The 21,113-nt window shown below is 39.7% G+C and overlaps 1 protein-coding gene and 1 long non-coding RNA gene across 3 annotated transcripts; one reads left to right on the top strand and one right to left on the bottom strand.

Moving 5' to 3' along the window:
- Positions 1-5,753: 5,753 nt before the first annotated feature.
- Positions 5,754-7,879, bottom strand: LOC124861968. The gene is made up of 3 exons (XR_007036804.1): positions 7,764-7,879; positions 6,091-6,175; positions 5,754-6,026 (listed from the first exon to the last, which is right to left on the bottom strand). It is a non-coding gene; the product is annotated as an uncharacterized LOC124861968 (long non-coding RNA).
- On the top strand, positions 7,418-20,282 carry LOC124861933 (cytochrome b-245 heavy chain). 2 transcript variants are annotated; one of them, XM_047355921.1, is made up of 14 exons: positions 7,418-7,493; positions 9,046-9,104; positions 9,611-9,703; positions 11,583-11,693; positions 11,790-11,874; positions 12,250-12,398; positions 14,362-14,543; positions 15,873-16,005; positions 16,101-16,193; positions 16,893-17,146; positions 18,205-18,367; positions 19,018-19,164; positions 19,308-19,432; positions 19,724-20,282. In XM_047355921.1, exons 2-14 carry the CDS (start codon positions 9,060-9,062, stop codon positions 19,839-19,841), a joined length of 1,698 nt encoding a protein of 565 aa, XP_047211877.1. In that variant the 5' UTR covers positions 7,418-7,493; positions 9,046-9,059; the 3' UTR covers positions 19,842-20,282. The 2 variants fall into 2 exon arrangements, with proteins under 2 accessions (XP_047211877.1, XP_047211878.1); XM_047355922.1 differs by lacking the exon at positions 7,418-7,493 and having other exon boundaries at positions 8,987-9,104.
- The last annotated feature ends 831 nt before the right edge of the window (positions 20,283-21,113 follow it).

The following is a 21,113-nucleotide window of genomic DNA, read 5'->3' as shown; positions in this document are numbered from 1 at the left end:
GTCCTAGTCCTCCAGACAACATGAAGCAACAGCTAGGCCAGAGCTCAGGGCGAATCTCATCTTCTCCTGGTATTGTCCCACTGGAGAGGTTTTCTTACTTTTTTACTTTATTTTTTTTTATGTGCCCTGAGTAGCACTCAGAATTGTTGTCTGCCAAGACGAAGCCCAACAGATTTACTTTCACGAGTGGAGCATTACAACCAATGCTCCGCTTGATAAACGTATATATAAAACAAACTTGATTGGAAACTGGTTTGGGATCGTTTCAATTGCAATGGACACAGGGACGGAAATGAAAAGGGAAAAAAAAAGAAGCTAGAAAGAGAGAAAGATGGGGCAAAAGGAAAAAGGGAGAGAAGGAGAAAAGAATGGAGGAGAGAAAGAAGGATGAAGAGAACACAAGATACTTGAAGACTGCTTGTCATGTGGTTGTGGGTAGGACCAAAGTACAGAGAAGGAGATGCCAGGAGTCAGATGAATATAATAATTTATTGTTCCCACTCACAAAAAAAAAAAAAAATCTGAGAATTCATTGAATCTTCAGATTTTTCTTTTAATTTTCCCTCGGTAAGATAAATGGTATTCACGATCCCTCTTAGGCCTTAAGTGTTCGTGACGTGAGGAAATGTTAAGAGTAATGAGGAGGACTTTTAGTGATCCTAAGAGTGTCTAAGAAGGTGGAAAGACAGAGAGAAAGGAGAGATATTCTCCAAACAATATAACTTCTATAACAATTATACAATTATCAATATAGAGATAGAATAAACTCTATTATCCCTCTAGGGCGAAATTAAATAGTTTTAGCAGCAGGACAGGTTGAAGGTGAACCTCTAGTAAAGATAAATAATAGACAAATAATGAATTATCATAAATAAATACTGAAAAACTATACAAACAATAAAATGAAATGAAAAATAAAAACAAGCACCAGTCCTGCGGTGACAGAGCCTTCTCCACAGCTGCTCCCACCCTCTCCCCAAAACACATTCATGTCTGTACAGACCTATCCACGTTCAAATCGAATCATAAAACTCACCTTTTCAGAACAGCTTTTAATGGATGACTATGTATTTACTAGTTTTTTCTTCCTTCATTTGTATGATGTTCTTAACTGCTCTTTTTGTAATTTTGCTTGATTCTTATAAAGTGTCTTTGAGTTTTTAGAAAAGCCCTATACAAATAAAATGTATTATTATTATTAAAATAGAGAAGATATTATTTACTATAAAATGCTTTCAAAAATAAACATTTAGAAAAAATTGAGAAAAGTTGAAGAAAACATACATGCATAAATACAAACTCTAGAAAAGATACAGTCCAATAATCTAAGCATTATATACATAGAAGGTAGATATAAATGAGGTGAAGAAGTATTTGCTGTGTTGTACATGATGATATCAGCAGCCTCAGCCTAAATGGTTGTCTACAACGTTCCCCATCTGTGGAGAAGTTCTCTGGTGCTGCTATCTCCTCTCTAGCTTCTGATTGCAGCAGGTACCAGAGCTGCTCACATTCCAGCCTGGTGCTGAAAGCAGAGGGAACGACGCATTGATCTGCTGGGAATGCCTGTTGGTTCCGACCGTGATCCCAGGACCAAATCTACCATTCAACACTCCTCTCTTCTCCTTCACCAGCAGCCTCTGCTCCTCTGTTCAGATTTTTCCACCCTTTTTTCTTATTTTGGTCGTTTTACCAAACTAAACCCCATTATACAAGAAGGAGATCTCAGTAAAATGCTGACATCTGAGTGTTCACATTAATATGAAAGAGATGCTGTAGGGAAACGACCAGCATGGCAGGTAATTAAGCAAATCAAAATAATGACGAGCATGTAAATGAACTACGTTCAAACATTTTGATGCTGTCTGACAATTAATTTAAATTTGCTAAGTTTTATTATCTTGGTTTAAACATTTCTGAATCCAGTCTAAATTCTGTCATTGGTTAATTTCTCTCCATTGATTACTAGGAGCGCTTTTGGCTTTTTTTTGTTTTGTCTTTTGCAACCACCTATCACAGCTCTTAGAAGACAACATCACACCAAGCAACGGCGATAACCACACCTTCTCACTAAGATAGGAGCTCTCTGAGAGGTCTCTGAGAATCTTTGTGAATAAGGGTACAGGTTGTGAGCATAACCGATTCAAGAGGGAATCCCTACATTCCTCTCCCCAGTGACACTCTCCAGCTCGTTTAAGAAAATTCCCAGGGGTTCCCAGAGAGGAAACATAGTTTCTTTAACAGTTTCTGGTTCTGCCACCTCCTTCCAGTAGGATGTGCCCAGAAAAATGAGTGGAAGGCCATCTCAGCCAACTTCTTTGGATGCAGAGGAGCAGCAGCTGTGATCGGAGCTTCCCCCGGATGGCTGAACAAGACCTTCTTGCTACAAGCTACCTCCGCTACCAACAGCAGAGCTGTGCAGCCCAGTAACAGATTTATATCGACAAAATTAATAGAGTTTCATTGCATAAAACATGAAATTGTTGTAGTTCATACTATATCCAGATTCGTCAAAGTCAGAGTACTTCTTTTATTTTATTGCATCTCAAATATTTCAGATTTAGGGTTGATTTTCAGGCTCATGAGGTAAGAAAGAAAAGATCATTTCTGTTTATTTGTGGTAGTTAAATGTTGAAATAATTGTCTATTTGTCCCACTCTAACAATGATGACTGATGGATCATGGCTTCGTGGGAGGAAACATGAGTGAAAGGCAAGAAACCAACTTGTATGAAGGATGTCAACAGAGCAGTTACAGATAGACGGACATGTTTATAATTAGATCAACATGGAAATGTCAGAAGTCTCCTGCTGCATGTTTCAGCTCTCAGCAGGGACTCTCTGAGTGAATGTTGAGGGTCGTATTGGACTCATTCTGTCACATCTTGTGTGTGTCCCTCTACCATTAAACTTCAATCTTATTCAGCCTGAATAAAACATTTCCTCCACCGCTCTCTCTCACAGCCATCAGTCTGCTCCACCACTGGAATCAAGTACAACCAGGTTCCTTCAGTTTCATGTGCTGAGAAACAAGGGAATGATGGCCTTCAAAGGAGAATGACCATCATGGAGGGAAAGCTGCATAGAAAAGGAGCTGATCAGGACACCCAGCTGCTGGATCCTGGAGCTGCTCAGGCTCTCTAACCAACAGTTGTTCCTGTGTGTAATCTGGCTCACACAGATATCCTCTTATCTCAAAGAACAAGACATGTTTTCTTTGTTGTATTAATCACTTTGACTGTCCATTGTTGTTCTTTTGGGATTAGATCAGACTGCCAGCAGGTTCACAGGAGGACATTCAGGGCCTCAGTAAAAGCTAGCATCATTAATATTGTGAAAATAACTGTCAGATGTGAAGGTGGTGAGTTAAAATACTAAAAATGAACCTCTTGTCCTTGACTGCATCTGCAAACTGTAATCTGGCGTTTTATGTTGCTTTTAGAGTGATTGCTTCTTCCTCTCTGAGTTGCCTGTCAGCCAATGTTGCTCCAGGACTCGTTTCACTGGGGATAATGACACTCTCTCCATCTTCAACCAGCATCTACATAAGGTATTTAGCTTAGGTTCTGGGGTTGATTTATGTGTTTCCCACCAGAACCCGTTTATCTCTGGGACACAGAATGTCCTGAGCGTTATGATTATGTTCTCTTCCTGATGTTTTGGCTGATTTGATGTGATGTTACATAAGGAACCAGAGTGTTTGAGTTTTTGCCTTAAAATACAACCACAGGTGGGCCTCCATTGAACTCAGATGTTGTGAACCTATCAGAAGCTTATAAAGCCGTGACATCACCATAACTAGGAAGAGTTTAGTTAGATTTAATGTCAGACAGTTAGGAAATACTGTTGTGTCTTCATATATTGTGTATGAAAACATTTGTTTTTACATGTATATGGCGTGACATAGAGGCCCATTTCTCTTAGTCACTCTTGAAAATGGGAAAGACAAGAAAACATGGCATCTAAGTTTGATGTGTGTTGATCGTAATAACAAGATTAGCGTTCCACCAAGCACAGTGAGCAGGATGATAAGGAAGGTGAAAACATGTCGAATATTCATTAAAGGGACAAATGATGAAACTGTGATAATTTATTTTCTTTTTTTTTCCTCACTGTGAGGAAAAAAGAGACTTCCTGACCCTCCTTTGCTCTCCTGTAGCCGACACTCATAATCATTTCCTTCTAGGTGACGGAAAGTCACCATAATGTTTATCATTTGCAGGGTAAAGACCGGCTGTATAATCTTTATGAGTTATGAATCATCTTTATTGGGACAATGTTGAGAATTGTGCAGAATTTACAGCAGCAAAAAAAAAAACAAAGAAATAAATCCTGGAAGTCAGAGTGACGGCCATTTGTAGTTGTTTCCAGATGAAAAGAGAGCTCTTGTAATTTCCCAGCGAACATCACGTTGTTGCGTTTGGAGACTTTAGTACAATGGGCGTGATGTAATCATGGCTGCTAAATCCCAGAGACAATCAGCAGTGATCTGATGGTCAATAATCTGGAGTGAAAGTTGGATTTCCAAACAAGCAATTGTGCAGAGTAAAAGCCTGGGCACTGGAGTAGTTATCTGGAGTTAAAGCCAGATAAAACTTATAAAAAGGATGACCATCATTGCCTTTTTTTTACCCAGACTTTAATACTTTCTAAGAACGATGTGTGTTTTTAGCTGGAATGTTCTCTTGTCCTTTAAAAGCTCTTATGTAAAGAGCAGTGGATAAAAAAGGATAGAAAAAATTTCCTTTTGATGGAGATCACCTGAATCATCACTATAGAAGAAGAGGTGAAAGATGAACACCCATGTTAACATGTGCTGATTTTTTTAAACACATGGCTGTAACTCCTGAAGCATAGAAGAACAGACAAGAACGGACCTTAAGGATCGATGTGACCAACATGGTTGAAAAGACAATTTTCAGACAATTTATATTAATTAATAATCAATGTCAGATCTCAGGTTAAATATACTGACAAGTTTACTTATTGGAAAATGTTTAAGTTAATTTAATTTATTTGGAACTGGAAATTTAATTTAATTTAATGTTTACCAAACACTTCTTCGTATGGTATTTGGATATTTGGTTGTTTGTTTGTTATAAGCATTTCTGAAATTGATTTATTTATTTACTGTTGTTTGTCATTGTCTGAAATCATTGTCTGAAATAAATAAATTCTTCTTAATTCTTAAATTCTAAAAGGGTCTCTTTCAGATGAGATTAGATTGAGATAACATCTTTTATTCCACAGTCTCCCTCTGAGATGGTCAAGAATGTTCATGACTGAAGGTTTTACGATAAAATATTTGGGATGCATGTGAATATGTCTCAGATGATGCTTAAAAAAGTAAAATATCTTATTCCGATGCTTTCCCCCTGCCAAGAATACTTAAACCCACTCAGGGACCTTGACATCTGCTTCCAGTTGGTTCTTATTGCTTATTCTCCCTCTAAACATGCAAACAAACAGGATTTAATTATTGATATTCTCTCCAGCCTTGGTATGTTAACGTGTTTCAAAGACGTTTGGCCAAAAACAATCAAGCAGACCAGAGAGATGGAGAAACACAGCAATGGACTGACAAAGCGACACACAGAACCAAGAAATCTTTGCCCAATCTAGTCTACAGACATGAACCTTTGCTTGAGATTGTAACAGATAACACTGAAGACATGGTAATTCGGCCACAACACACAAGTAAGCATTTGAAAAGAATAGATTTATTTATCTGAAATCAAGGTTGATGCTCTGGTCATATCACCATTTCGTAGCAGCGGTGAGAGACGAGCGGGGGGAACGAAGCAGCCTCTGAGGTGTCAGAGAGAGAATGGTTGGCAGGGGGACTCTGGAGAAGCTGAAACTGAGGATTTGTTTTGCAGTCCTCTTCAGCTGGCAGAGCACTACTCTGGCAGAGAAACAGACGCTGACAATAAAAGCTGTCAGTGATGAAGACAGAGGCGGTAATCCAGGTCGGTACACTGAAAGACTCCGCAGGTAGAACACCAATCCAAAATCCCAAGACATGGTCTAAAAACAGACAGAGCTCAAAAACAGGAAGGCATGAAAATTACCAAAAAGACCTCATACCTACAGTGAAACATGGAGGTGGCAGCATCATGCTCAGGGTTTAAGTTTCTTCAGATAGACCTGGGTTTTTTGGTTTAGGTGGGTGAAATCTGGAACGGTTAAGAATGTCAGTCAGTTTTGACCCAACATTCAGGTTTCAGCTAGAAAGATGAAGATGAAGAGGGATTTTATTTTACAGCGTCACACTGAGTCCAAATCAGCAAACGAATGACTTCACCGTGTGAAAATATTAGTTCCAGAAGGGCCTAGCTAAAGCCCAGAACTAAACCCAACAGAAAATCTGTGCAATGGCCAGAACAGGATTGTGGACAAGAGATGTCCTCCCAGTCCGAGGGATTTGAAGAACTTGTGCAATTCAAAGTGGGCAAGCATCACCAAGTAAAGATGTTTACCTTTAAAAAAGTATTTTCTTTCCTCAAATGATGCCTGGAACCCTTCAAGCTATCACACAAAGCTTTAACTGTAGATCTATTAAAGAATCAGAGACCATTTAAAATCTTTAACCTTCAGCCCCCTCTGCTGGAAGAACCTTGAGTCCTTTAAATCATCACTTCATTGTAGAGCAACAGATCGTTCTGAAGGAATCAAACCCTGCAGGAACCCTCTAGGAACCTTTGAAAAGACAAAAGACAGTGGACCACCTTAATGAACGTTATTGAAGGTTCTTCAGGAACCATAGAAAATAAACAATAAGGGCACCATCAATAAATCATGATTAAGTTGAAGACCCATGGAAGAGATATCAGAGAATGCAGAACTTCACTCAACGATCTCAAAAGATTTTTCATCCTCAGACTTGTTCTTTACAACACAGAATCCATCTTAAAAGACCATCTGAAGAACTGCCTGGCATTCTTTAAATCCACCCTGAGGACATCTGACCTTCAGACCTTGGAGATTGTACAAATGGTTTAATCAGTGACTTTGGAAACTCTGTAAAGCTCTCGACACCCTCTATTGGAGATTCCTGAATAAAACATTTCTTCATTCATTTCAAAAACACCCTAACCAGCTATTTTTGCTCCTCCTGAACTCCAACATTTATCATGATGGACCTGCAGGACTCAGTCATTACCAGAGGCTCTGAAAGCTCCTCTCAGCTGATTTTAAAGGCTTGTGATTTATACACAACCAACAGCGTTCAGACGAACAATCATCCATCTTCTTGGTGTTTTTTCTGGGTCAGGATTAGGTTTGTGTTCAGGTGTTTCCCTCTCTGCAGCCACACTGAAACAGGAAGCTCGAAGCACTCGGTCTTCTGCTTTACGTCAGGTTTAGAAATATGCCACTTCCTTTCTTAAATCTCACAGTGTTGACATTGGGTCTCCAGTTCCTCCTAAACTGCCACCTGGCCTCCAGGAGCAAACAGCTTTGGGTGGCGTGACGCACCAGATCCACTTTATTTCTGTAAGTGTCAGAAATTCTAGCTTTTGTGTTTATTATCTGTATGTTTGGTTCAGGTTTCAGCAATTAAAGTTAACTCACCGGGTAAATGTAAAGTTTGCTGCTATAAAACTCTCTGATTCTTAATGAAACAAACACTTTTCTGCCTGGTTTACATTCTGAGCAACTTATTTTCTAACATTTATTTGAGTTTGCATTTGAATAGTTTGGCCTTGCATCCTTCTTCCCTGTTGAGGTTCTGGACTAATTTGACCCCGAGTGTTTTTCACTCACCTGTATTGAACCCACTGTGGCTCCTACTTACTGGTGCCTCATCTCTTCAGCACCGCTTCATTTCTAGGTTATTTGTGACATGAAATAACAGTGTTGTGACCATTTATACCCAAAAAGGTATCATTACCTCCATGGAAACAGCTTGAAGTGCTGCTTCTGGCTGTCACATATAGTTTGACCGTTGCTACGGTTACCATGTTCTGCTATGAACAAATAACAAAGATTTCTTCTGGTTTCTGTTATTTTGTCATGCTTAAATGTTTGAAATCACCACCAGGTTTTAATATGAGACAAAGATAAGCCGAGTGAAAACACTGAAGTTTTAAGTGATGACCTAATTTGTTGAGTGAAGTAGTTCATCCGACAATTAGTCTTTCACATCTCTGTGGAGGAATTTTGACCCACTCTTCTATGCAGAATTGTTTTAATTCAGCCACCAGCCTGCCACAGCATCTCAATCGACTTTAAGTCTGGACTTTAACTAGACCACTCGCAAAACCCACATGCACTTAAGCTTAAAGTCACAGAGAGCAGAATACATGGTTCCACCCGATACAGCAGGTCACCCAGGCTAAAGCGGTCCCCAGACCATCACACTACCACCACCACCATGCTTGACCGTCTGAAGGTCTTTTACCGAAATGATGAAGAAACAAAATGTAGCCTCTTTACAAGCCTTCTTCAGGGCTGCTCTAACATGGGGTCAAAGTCACCCCTCTATTGGTTCTAGCAGCTGGGGCAGTTTTCCTGTCGAGAACATTTAACTTTACATTTTTAGTGCATTAACGCGTGCTAAGAAAAATTCACTTAAAAGGTGATAATTAGCTCATTTTCTGTTTACAGCTTGTTTCTGCTACTCCCAAGTGCCCAAAAACATCACCTATAATATCTTTAGCCACTAAAAACTTTATTATTTTGCAGCTTGATCCACACAGCTCTTAATCCAAGAAAAATAGGTCTGTTTTTTCTTTAAATAATTCATTGACTGCAGTGAAATGCAGTCTACATCTTGTTAAGCTTGAGCCTTGGTCTGAAAACACGTGCAACATGTTCCTTTATGTGTAAGGTTCTTTTTTAATGTTCTTTGGCAGCTTATATTTAGTCGAGAGGTTTTAAAAAGACTGACTTTCTGAATTATGTAAATTTGATCTATCAGCTTAGACTCTAAAAGGAAACAGCTGCTTCCTCTTTGTCTCTGAACTGACAGTACAAAACGAGTGGAGGGCCCTCAGAGTTCCTCATTCTCCTCCATCACACTTTCACATCAACTCTCTTCTTTCAGAGGCTCCTCTCATCATGGGGAACTTTGTTGCCAACGAGGGACTCTCCATCTTTGTTATTGTGAGTACAATTAATACCCCTTTAACTTCAGGATTCTTCTTACTGGTATGGAGATCCTCTGTCTTCATCTAGAAATATTTTAGATTTAATTTTAGTTATTACTTTTGATTTTCTGCTGCAAATTGTTTGAAATTGAAAATGTTGTTTTGTTCTATCTATTTTCTAATTTGTTTTTGTGAATAATTGCAACATATTGGTCCTTTTAAGCATCAGAAAGAAAATAATTAGGCATTTTATGGTGGGTCAAAAATGACTTTTTTAAGCCAAACCACATCATGACAGAACAATGTCCACCCCTGATGAATGCAAAACTAAAATGCAAAGTTCTTCAGGTTTAAATCACAGAAAACTCTTCCAAGACCTCGGAATTTACAAAGCATTTTTTGCCTTTTAAATAATAAATTTCCCTTTGAAATTCTGTACTTTATATGCCTTATTTTGCTGTATTGTTGATCATTTTCTTTCCATTTTTATGTTTTGAACTGAACTCTGGGTGCATTTTTCAGCTGGTATGGCTGGGAATCAACGCCTTCTTGTTTGTCCATTTCTACATGGCCTTCCTGGTGGACCGGTGGTTCTACACCAGGGTGCTGCTCGGGGTAAGTCCACTTTCTGACCCAAAACAGTCATTACAAACAGCTCTAACAGGTGAGTTTGAAAGCTTTAACAAACAGAACAACTAATCTCTTCTTTTGAGTTTTAATGTGTCAAAAAGCAGCAGCCAGTCATTTTCATTTCCTTAAAACACAGCAGCTGCCTAAAGTTCTCAACCTCATTATTAACCTGTAAGCCCACCCACGTCTTCTTCCTCTTTTATCAAACTTTTCATCTGGGGAAAAGGCTGCAGGGTTGGAGCTCAGGGGTGAAACGTTGAATCAAACAAATTTAAATAAAATATGACAACCAAAAGTAGGATTTTGGCTTTTTGCTGCAATATGGAAAATTAGCATTTAGAATGAAATAAATTTTTCCCAGAATGGAAAACATACAGCTGCAATAAAATTTAGAAACAAGAATTGGACAAGTTTCACTTTATTGGATTGTTTTCTAATCACCGCGAGGCTAAACAGGCTCAAATATGTATACACACAGCTCTATTAATATTTGGTTTAGTATCTGAACTTCAACCACACATTTTTTGCAACCATAAACAAGCTTGTGACTGAATATCTGGTAGCAGAGTGAATTTCTTTAACATCGTTCATATATTTTCAGTAGCATTGAAGCAGAGGCCATTCTAAGACCTTCATGTTAGCCTCCTTTATCCATTCAAAGCCTGGATGCATCTTTTAGATCAACCTCCAGGTGGAACACCTAGTGCTCTCCAACTTTCTACCACCTGGCTGTTGCTCTGAGGTGACGAATTTTGGCAAAGTTCCTCCTTCTTCATTATCATTCACTTGTGGAATGCACCAGTTCCACTGGCCCACAGCATGATGCTGCCTCCCCCATGCTTGACAGTTGGCACAGTGAGTTTAGGTTTAAAAGCCTCACCTCGATTCCTCCAAACAAACTTCTTGTCATTGTGACCAAACTGCTAAGTTTGTGTGTAGACTGACCGTTAAATATTTCTCCAGAACCGATTTGTCCAAACCTTATCTATGACAGAACAATGTCCAGGTGAGTAGTTGATTTTCCGTCCGGTTTGAAGGTGTCAGTTTAGAAGCAGGGGCCCAACTTGTTCTGTTAGGGCTCGCGAGATAGAGGACCCCGGAATGCAGACTAGTAGGCAGCATGACGGTAAGTGCAAAAGATTTAATAACAAAAAACTCACTCACTAGGAGGCAGATACCAAAACAATAAATGGACAGGCAAAACTGACATGGGCAGGCTGGCAAGACAGGCTTGACAGGAACAGCAGGACTTGAGCATGAAAAATGTTTCCGCGATGTGTGACTGAACAGGTGTGTATTTATGGAGGGTGAACCAGGTGAAGCAAGACAGATTAACTAGGTGCAGTTGAACCGAATAAACTTAATTGACAGGAGAGAACAAACGTGACTGGAGCAAAACAGGAATTCAAGAATACAAACTAATAGAAACAGAACTAGAAAAACTTGTAACGAAAGCATAACCAGATCCAAAAACCAAACTTGACAAAACATGAACAAGACTAAAACATGAACAGAAAAATAAACAGAAACATGATTCAAAACCTTAACTGTGAAACAGACCAACAAAACCCAAAAACACCCACAAATCATAACATGTTCATGCCCATGATGACTGGATGCAAACATCTGACTGCCTCTATCTTTAGTCACACCAGAGCTGATGAACAAGTTTGAAGCTGTTGAGTTCCCATCTCAAAGCAAACTGTCAGAAACTAGGGGGAAGTGGGTCTGCAGTGGAGGTTTAAGCTGTGTTCACTGTTGGCTTCACTGATTCATGGCCAGCAGCACATATGGTTTCACCTGAGCAGAAGTGAAACACTTTTCACATTAAATGATGCATTTACTCTATTTCTTTCACCTACAGCAAGCTTTGTCATGGGCCAGAGCTCCTGCTGCCTGCCTCAACTTTAACTGCATGCTGATCCTGCTGCCAGTCTGCAGAAACCTGTTGTCCATAATTCGAGGCACCATCCAGGTGTGAACTCATAAATACACTCAGGTTTTGGGGTTCCGGTGGGTCGGATCGCATGTGTTCATCCACGGTTGTGTTTTTCTTTTATCTTGTCCTCAGTGTTGCAGCCGGACTGCAGCTCGTCAGCTCGACCGAAACCTCACTTTTCACAAACTGGTGGCTTACATGATTGCCTTCCACACAGGTACAGTTGTAAGAGCATACTTCTCCAAGACTGAAGGGAAAACAAAGGCCCGTGTCAGTGCTTTTAGCGATAAAGATACATTTTTTATGTTAACTTTTTTTTAGTCTGGGAAAAAATAAAATATGAAAGGGTCGCATATACAACCATGAGGTACTCCACTAAAATAAGTAAATGACTTTTGCAGGTACTTTCACAAACTAGGCAAACTTTGTCAAAGAAGCATCCACATCTAGTTTAATTGTGACTTTAAAAAGATGTTTTTTGGATGAAAACAGCTGATATTTGAACTTTATCCAACCAGCTCTTTGCTGAAGGTAAGAATGTATTACCTTACAAAATATTTATGAACGTTGTCTTTGTTTTGTTTTTTTGCAGCTGTACACATTATAGCACACTTGTTCAACTTTGAGTTTTTCATGGACGCTCAGCTGAATCGCAACAACAGCCATCTGCCTTTCATCTTGTCTGAAATCGGCACCGGAGACAACGCCTCCTTCCTGAACCCCATCAGGAGCAATGAGACGGTGAGTCACGGTTCCCTGAGAAACAAGAAATGCTTTTTGTTTGTTGTTTTCAAATGAGGTCAACTTAGAAGCTTTCCAGTGTTGCTACATGTGGCAAAATCCCAACTGTCAGTTGCTAAATCTGGTGTCACAACTGAACAATGCAGAAGTAATATGAGCTAATACGTCCTCTTTAAGTATGGGTCTTTGGTCATTAAGGAAACTTCTTTTTTTACTTTCCTTCTCATAATTTTCTTCAAAAGCAGTGACTCAATAATGACAAATGCATCTTTTTTGTCATCAGAACATATAATGGGTTTCTCACGGCTTTAATATGGAGAAGAGCTGTAATATTCCAGCTGTATCTCCCTCGAAAGATGCTTGACATCTCCTTGGTTTTTAGGTATAATGTATCGCTATTTTTTCTGTGGTAGTTTCTGTCACATCTGCACAATTTTGAGCTGAGATTTCATAGTTTCTTCAGTGTTGCACACCAGACATTCAGACAATAAGAGGTCAGCATGCAGAATTTCTCTTTCACTGTTAGTTGTTCAAAAAACAGAGACAGTCATCTAACATATTTTACAAGGGAGCAAACTAGATGGTAGATTACATCCGCACAAATGTTATTTAAGTGCCAACTAGCATCAGAGCCACAGATACTGGGATCTAACAGTAGGGAACGCAATGATTTATCCCAATGGATCCCAAAGTTGGGGTCAAGACCTCACCATGAGTTATAAACCACTAAAGGTAGGATCCAGAAACCTAAATTAAGTTGAAAATAATTAGTAATATCATATTTTCACTATGATTTCCATAAAGACAGAAACATAGTCTTGAATGTTAAAATAAACAGTGCTCAGGTTGCTGAGGCTGTTTGCAAACTTGATCCAACAATAGTTGGAGTCACAGCTCTCTGCCAGAAGTTAGAAAGTTCAGGAACTTTCCCACTGAAAGTCTCTGTAAAACCATCACACCATCACTGATCCTTTAAACTGGGAGCTAATAACAGCCTGAGCCTTTCTTTTCCCCTTCACTCCAGTTGTCAAAGCTTCATTCATTTCCAAACCTCAGATTCTTCTTGGCCTGATCTCAGGACACTTTCCTTTTCCCCCTCGGTCCATCTTTAAACCACACATTTCCACTAGACTATCATATCAGTTTCCTTATGTCGTTCTCCCTTGAATACGGAGATTTCTCTGGGCTTTTTATGACGTTGTGAAACATTTATGATGAAATCCACAAATCTTTTTTATTATTAAATCGCTGAGTTTGAATTGCCCTCACTGAAACTCGCCACTTTTGAACTTTAAAAAGACTCAGACGTTCTTTCTTGACCCGATGAGCAGTCCAGATTTCCACTGAAATGTCAAAATGAATATCATAATGAATATTATTATATTTTGGTTTCATCAAACACTTAAAGCAGAAGTTATCTTCCAGAAAAACCTTGTGATATGTAAAATAAGCCAATGGTTCACATATGGTAGCCTTGGATCTAAAGAATCTCCTTTGAACCACAAACCTGCATTAAATATTCATATTTCTGCTGAGCTGTTGACACAGCTCCATCTTTTCAGCATAAATAAATAAACTTCAATCACTTTCTTTCCTGTCAATCTCATCCTCGGGTCAGTTTAACACCCTTGAGTTGTGCAGCTACTCCAACGCAGAGCCTGGACCTTCTTTGGTTTCCTGCTTTTAAAATGAGTCTGATTCATTATTCAAACTAACTTCTGTAATAACCAACATGCAGGCTTATCTGTGCTCTTTAATTATAGCAGTAAGAGGAACTACATTGTGACAAAACAGTGTTCGGGAAATGTGGGAAGTTAGTCAACAGCTAAGGTCGACATAGGGAGGATGGTTAAAATAAAAATAAACCAGGAACTGTAGTGCCAACCCCCAACATGCAGACCGACCAGACTTTATCAGGCAAAAACACCTGATATACAGGTAAAATGTCTGTGTTTTGGTGCAGAGCCCTACTATTGTCATGTTCACCACCATCGCTGGGCTGACGGGCGTGGCCATCACGCTGGCTCTCATCCTCATCATCACTTCGTCCATGGAGGTCATCCGCAGGTCGTACTTTGAGGTGTTCTGGTACACGCATCATCTCTTCGTCATCTTCTTCATCGGCCTGGTGTTCCACGGCTATGGGTAAGATCAGAAAAACACAGGGTCAGGGTGAAAGTTTGTAGCTTCAGCGGTGAGAAGCTGCCTGGGACCAAAATTGCCAGAACTTTTGTAGATCTAAGACCAAGTTTTAACTCATGTTTTTTACACCCCTAAGATGGACTGGAACACGTTAGAATCAGGCAATGAAACAAATAAGACAATATTTGAGGACAAACTTGACTTTGATTGTACCTCCTTTGGTACAACTGACGTTGGCATTGTCCTTCGGGGACACTTCTTGGTTCGGAGTCTCCAAGGGTGACCTGTAATGGCAAGGCAGTCTAACCTTGGTCTGTACGGCTTTGAGAACAAATAGGTCTTGAACGTAGCTTCACTGACTTCAGGTTGAACTCTAATGGACTTTTAAGCGTCTGTTACAGAACCAACTGCTTGCTAAAAGCATATTTTTTGAGGTGATTTGGACCTGGCCACTTGCTGGCTCAAAACAAAGCACCATGGCAAAGTGTGGACCCAAAGAAACATTTAGATGGGGATTTTACTTTAATCTGACTTTCTGGCTCAGGGTCCCAGGGGATCAGTCTCCTGCATCTCATGTTCAAACTCACCTGACTGAAATTGTTCAATTAACTCCTCAGCCAGTCATCAAGTTCTGCAAATACCCGTTACTGACCCAGGGAAACATCTACAATATGCAGAACTCCAGCCCTTGTGGAAGGAGGAGGTCCTTCACCCTTGGATGTAATCCTAACCTATAAGGGACCTGTAGGAGAAGATCCTGGCAAGGACCTTAATTCCATGTAAAGTCCAGCCTGAAAGGGTCTGAGCACCATTTAAAATTTTGGACTTTCAACAACTCTTTGGGCTTGTTGAGGACAACGAAGACCGAGACGTTGCACCACAGAGAAGAAGTAATGCTTCAGGGTATCAGGATTCCCCTCTAAGTGTGTGAACTTTCTTTATTAATTTCTAAAATCTCTGAAAAATGTCCTGTGGCCCGAAGATGCTTTCGGTTTTAACTTAAGCAGGGTGACAAATGGACTCAGATAGTTTGGACTTAATTTGACCTTGTCTTGACTGGAAATAATCTGAAGAAACTGGGGTTTGTAGACAGACAGTTTTTACTGGGTCTTTGCTCGGCTTTGAAGCTTCCTGAGACTGTTTAAATTTAAATCTTTACTTTACTTTTCAGATGAAATTTAAAATAAATGAGAAAGAAATGTGCTTAAGCACCATTAGACTGATCTTAACCTGATTTTTTTATACTGCTTACGCATTTTGATAATTTATTTTTCAGCTGTAACACTTTTTGGTGGATATTTAGTGTTTTTCCCTTTATGTTTCTGACTGCAGGCGAATTGTGCGAGGACAGACTCCAGTTAGCCTGCAGACGAACAAGCCCAACGTCTGTGCCCACAGGTTTGAAGACTGGGGTAAAAACGAGTCCAACTGTGCCGTACCCGAGTTTGCAGGAAATCCACCAGGGGTGAGATGCTGACACAGGGATATCTGGGATATATGGTACTTCCAGTCACATTTTTACTTCATGATTTCATACCTGAAACCTTTTGCTTTCCTCAGACATGGAAGTGGGTGTTGGGCCCGATGATCCTCTATGTGTGCGAGAGGCTTGTTCGAATCTATCGGTCCCATCAGAAAGTGGTCATCACCAAGGTGTGTTTCAGTCTCAAAGAGTTTGAACAGAAATAATGTCCAATGCGGTTTTTCTCCTTTCTACAGGGCATCTTCAAAGTTCACACACTCTTGTAAAAATATAGTTTTTTTAGACCACAAATCATTTTAAAACCATGATATTTTTCTGGGTTCTCTATAATTGAACAAAGGAAAAAAAACAACCAAATGTATTAAATCCTTCTTCATTTTCAGCTTTCTAGCAGACTCCTGCTGGTTTTGGGCTGGTGTTTGGAACGGTTAATAATTTCACTCACCTCAACAAAAAAACGCAACCCCAGATCATGATACTGCCACCACTGTGTTTTACTGTTGGTATAGTTTTCTTTTGCTGATGCCAGACATACCTGTTGGAATTTTGGTCCAAAACCAGAACACCTTTGGGAGATTTCAGCCAGGCTTGACTTGTTGGACCAGACACAAGGGAAATACAGAATATAAATCATATAGAAAATAACCAGAACTTGTTGGACATTTCCGCTGCACCTCCAGTGTTGCTGCTGGACTCATGCAGACCTTCCAGACAGTTTTATATCTATCAGACTTCCTAATTGTTAAACCCAAAAACCTGGCATTGTACAGGCTTGTGTAATCCTCTGAGATCCACTCTATACTAAAAACACATTTCTTTTATAATAAGCCATTCAGAGAACAATGTCTGACTCTGTACCTGGTCCACAGGTGGTGATGCACCCTTCCAAGACCCTGGAGCTGCAGATGAAGAAGAAAGGCTTCAGCATGGAGGTGGGACAGTACGTCTTCATCCAGTGTCCATCCGTCTCCAGGCTAGAGTGGCACCCATTCACCCTGACCTCTGCCCCGGAGGAGGACTACTTCAGCGCCCACATCCGCATTGTTGGAGACTGGACTCAGGCGCTGTACGAAGCCTGCGGAGGAGATAAACCTGAACAGCAGGATGCCTGGAAATTGCCCAAGTATAAATCTAGGAAAATTGGCTTATATTAAAGCAAACATTGTGAAATTGCTTCAGCTTTGATTGCTCCCCTCTGATCAAACCTGGCTTTGTGAAGCCAACAAAAGGAGTTGCATTCAAAGCTGCGGGTGGTTTATTGTAGATTTCTGTCTGTTCTAAAAATGAGCTGGAAGCCATAGAAACCATATAAACGGTGCAGTTACAACCACAACATCCAGTGGAGCAGGTTGGAGCTCTCACCTGAAGCCCATTAGGACCTGCTGCCTCAATGAAACCTGGCTGTTGCTTTCTTATTTAAACTGTCATCATATCTAAATCCCCAAAAAGATGAAGTACTTTAAACGAAACACTTGGATTTTCTTCTTAGCAGACAAATCAAGAATATCGCAGCTAAAGAAATAATGTTCAACAAATGCTGCCAGAATTTATGGTCAATTTGTCTTTATTAGACTAAACCAAATCTGTTGGGACTGTAACCTTTCAGGCTGCTTCGGATATTTTTAAAGTTTCCTATAAAAGAGAAAAAGTACTCTTTTCCTATTTTTTATATGGAAATTGGACATTTTTGGGCAGGGTATTCTTTTTTTATTACCCTTTTTGATTAGGTTTATTTTTTGTGCAAAGCTGTATATTTACAGTACATATATAAAATTACAAAAACAAATCTTCACCTAGGCCAGGAAATGAAAAATATAAAATAAAAAAAAATGCACTGGTATTGTATTTAAGGTCATTGGGACAAAAAGTGACATAGGGACACAGATTTCTTGATTTAGTTCAAAAAAGTGTATAAAAGACATGATAAGAGAAAAAAATAAAATTCAGCCCAACATACACAACTGGGCCAACTATGCATTAACAAAGCCTATTCCAAAATGAAAAATGTCCAGGAAATCATGAGGGTTAAAGTTGTTCTTCACCTCGTTTCTTCAAACCAAATAATTCAAAGCTGAGAAATAAAAGTAATGCGGCAAAAAGCATCAAACAGAGTTCAGTGGCAAAAAAAATGACAACAATCTAGCCATAACCAGCTTTCTTTGTTCACTGTTTGGCCTTCAGGGTAGCCATAGACGGCCCGTTTGGGACTGCCAGCGAGGACGTGTTCCGGTATGAGGTGGTGATGCTGGTGGGAGCAGGAATCGGGGTGACTCCCTTCGCCTCCATCCTTAAGTCTGTGTGGTACAAACACATCCAGAACAACCAAGACGTCTTCACCAAGAAGGTAAGTTTGGCTCCAGGGAACCAAAACACTGCAACTCCTCTGCCTGCATGAGAAGATATTGAATGCTGGCGTTTCAAAGGAAAGAAAACATTTTAGGCTTAGCTTTTCAGAATGCTTATGAATTAAAAATGTAAATATCTTGGTTGAAAAAGAAAATAAATTGATGTTTAATAGTATTTCCTGGAAAATTATTAGCAAAAATTTTTGAATAAATCCAGAAATTGGGTTTGGATTTTTGTTTTGTCCAATTCAACATGGAAATGGTTGTTGGAGCTTGATCAGCCATTGACAGCAGACTGTGATTTTGGAGGGAAGGGCAACTTTCTAACCTCTCCCCCCAAAACAGTTTGCTTTTATTAACCCAGACACATTTTACCTGCTTTAGCGTCTAGCTCCCAAATTTCAAAGGTCCAAGTTTTTTCTGAGGTCAATATGAGGTTTTAGCAGAACCTTTTTAGCTACAGTTTTACTTCAACCTGTTTAAATCTGCTTTACTTCGTCTACTGAACCATTTTTTTGTGCTGGTACGCATGAGAACATAAAAGGAGGGGCTTCACATGCTTCAGTTTATTTGTTCTCTGCATTAAGCTAATCAGGTTCTGTTGTAAAAACAGCTCAGAACTTTATCTGATGAGGTGGTTCTGTTGCAGATCTACTTCTACTGGTTGTGTCCTGAGACTCAGGCCTTCGAGTGGTTCGCGGACCTGCTGCAGTCTCTGGAGCGCCAAATGGCAGACAAAGACATGGCCGACTTTCTCAGCTACAACATCTACCTGACCCGCTGGAAAGACACGGAGGTACCTCATAAGCCAGAACATTATGACCAATGCCTCTGATAATGCTTATAGTCATCTAGTTTCCACCTTAAGTATTTTTATCCAAATTTGGGGCTATAGTGAAAGCACTTGCAGACACATCTTTTTTCCTCCTCCTCAATCAGGCGGCTCATTTCCGTGTCCATCATGAGGCGGAGAATGATCCAATCACTGGGCTCAAACAGAAGACTCTTTACGGCAAGCCAAACTGGGACAATGAGTTCGCCAACATCGCATCGAACCACCCGCGGTGAGGCTGGTAGCATGTGACAGCAGTAAATATTCATTAAAACAAGCGGTTATTAGGCACTGTTTTGTCAGTACTTTTCACATCCAGTTTTATGCAATAAGAAGACAAACTATGTGCAACAGAATGAGAATAATAAAACAAAGAGAGCTGCTGGTAGGGTTAGCTGCCTTGTACTAAACCTATGCTACCAAGGATGGATGGATGAAACCTGCAGATCATTCATGTAAATCAGAACCCTGGTTCCTTGAAACGCCTCCTGAGTACTAAACACTAACACTTCTGTGCCTCCAGGTCCAAAGTCGGAGTGTTCCTGTGTGGTCCTCCTCAGCTCGGGAAGTCTCTGGAGAAACAGTGCCTGTCTCACTCCGAGGCAGACGTCAAGTTCATCTTCAACAAGGAGAACTTCTGATAACCTCTGCGGGAAAGCTTCTGGTCTCCTTCAGACCACAGATATGTTGTAATATGTTGCTTTAACCCAAAAAAAGAAGAAATCCAACCACCTTGCTTCTTCTTCTACTACTTCTTCTCCTTTAGCGTCATTTCAAAACTTCCTTTCATTCGAACAGAGTTTTGTCAGAGTTTGAAGAAGAACTAATCTTCAGATGGCTTAATAAATGCTGGAGAAACACATGAAAGCTTCTGCTGCAGCTGCAAAGACATTAAAAACAAAAGTACAAAAAGACAAAGAAAGGCTTTTAAGCTTTTTAAGCTCACAGCGTGAAAAACATGTAAATATTGTTAATATTTTCATGTTAATGATGTTAATATTTTTGTCTGAATTTTGCTTTTCAAAATAAAAGTATGTGTCATGTTGTTCATTTTCCAGGTTAAATAAAAAATAAGCTTGAAATGTTTCTGCTTCTTTACAACTAAATAACCTCGATTTTAGATATTTTCTGCTAAAACAAAAACATCAATTAACATCCAAATATATTACATTTTTCTCATATGTTTAAGGAACGTTCAGAAGTAGATAATGTAGTTTTATGTTTTTGCACCTATGTAGTTTCTTGGTTTTTGTTTATAAAACTGAACTTTAAACAAAAATTTGTTTCTGGATCTAGAAGCACAAAGGTATCAGTCAGGATAAGGTTCTAAAAAGACACTGAAGGAGCAGCTGGAATCTACATGTGACACCAGTGTCCTGTATGGTCCTCATGCCTGGACCAAGAGGTACTGGAGGGAAATACAGAAGCTTTCTTCCAAAGATAACATCCAGGCCTGGCTGAGAGCTCCCCAAACCTTTGGGACAATGAGTTCTGGTCTAAACCAGGGTGTCCAAAGTACGGCCAGGGGGCCATTTGGGACCCTTGGACTGATTTTGTGCGGCTGCCGTCCGCTATTTAAGAACCGTCAGCACAGATGGTAGCTACAGGTGGAGACCTTTTTTTTTTTTCTTAAATTAGAGCAAATTAGATAGACATTAAAATCTTAAAATGGAAAATGTTGGGAACAACACAAACTATAAATCAGTTCTTAATCTCACTTTTTATATTCTTTTAGGTCTTCTAAATCCTCTATTATGTCATTAATTTGAATCGAGCCACAGTCGCCACAAGAATTGTATAATTCAAGAGCTTATATCATTTAATGTAGTGGGAAGTTTTGACTATTTAGGTGTTCAGATCACTCCAGAATTGAAAGAGGTTGTCAAAACTAATAATGACTGTTTAATGGAAAC

Source organism: Girardinichthys multiradiatus, chromosome 24 (assembly GCF_021462225.1).
Source record: "Girardinichthys multiradiatus isolate DD_20200921_A chromosome 24, DD_fGirMul_XY1, whole genome shotgun sequence".
In the NCBI taxonomy this organism is placed as follows: domain Eukaryota; kingdom Metazoa; phylum Chordata; class Actinopteri; order Cyprinodontiformes; family Goodeidae; genus Girardinichthys; species Girardinichthys multiradiatus.
Note: the sequence above shows the minus strand (reverse complement) of the source record. Positions and strands in the feature narration are given on the sequence as shown.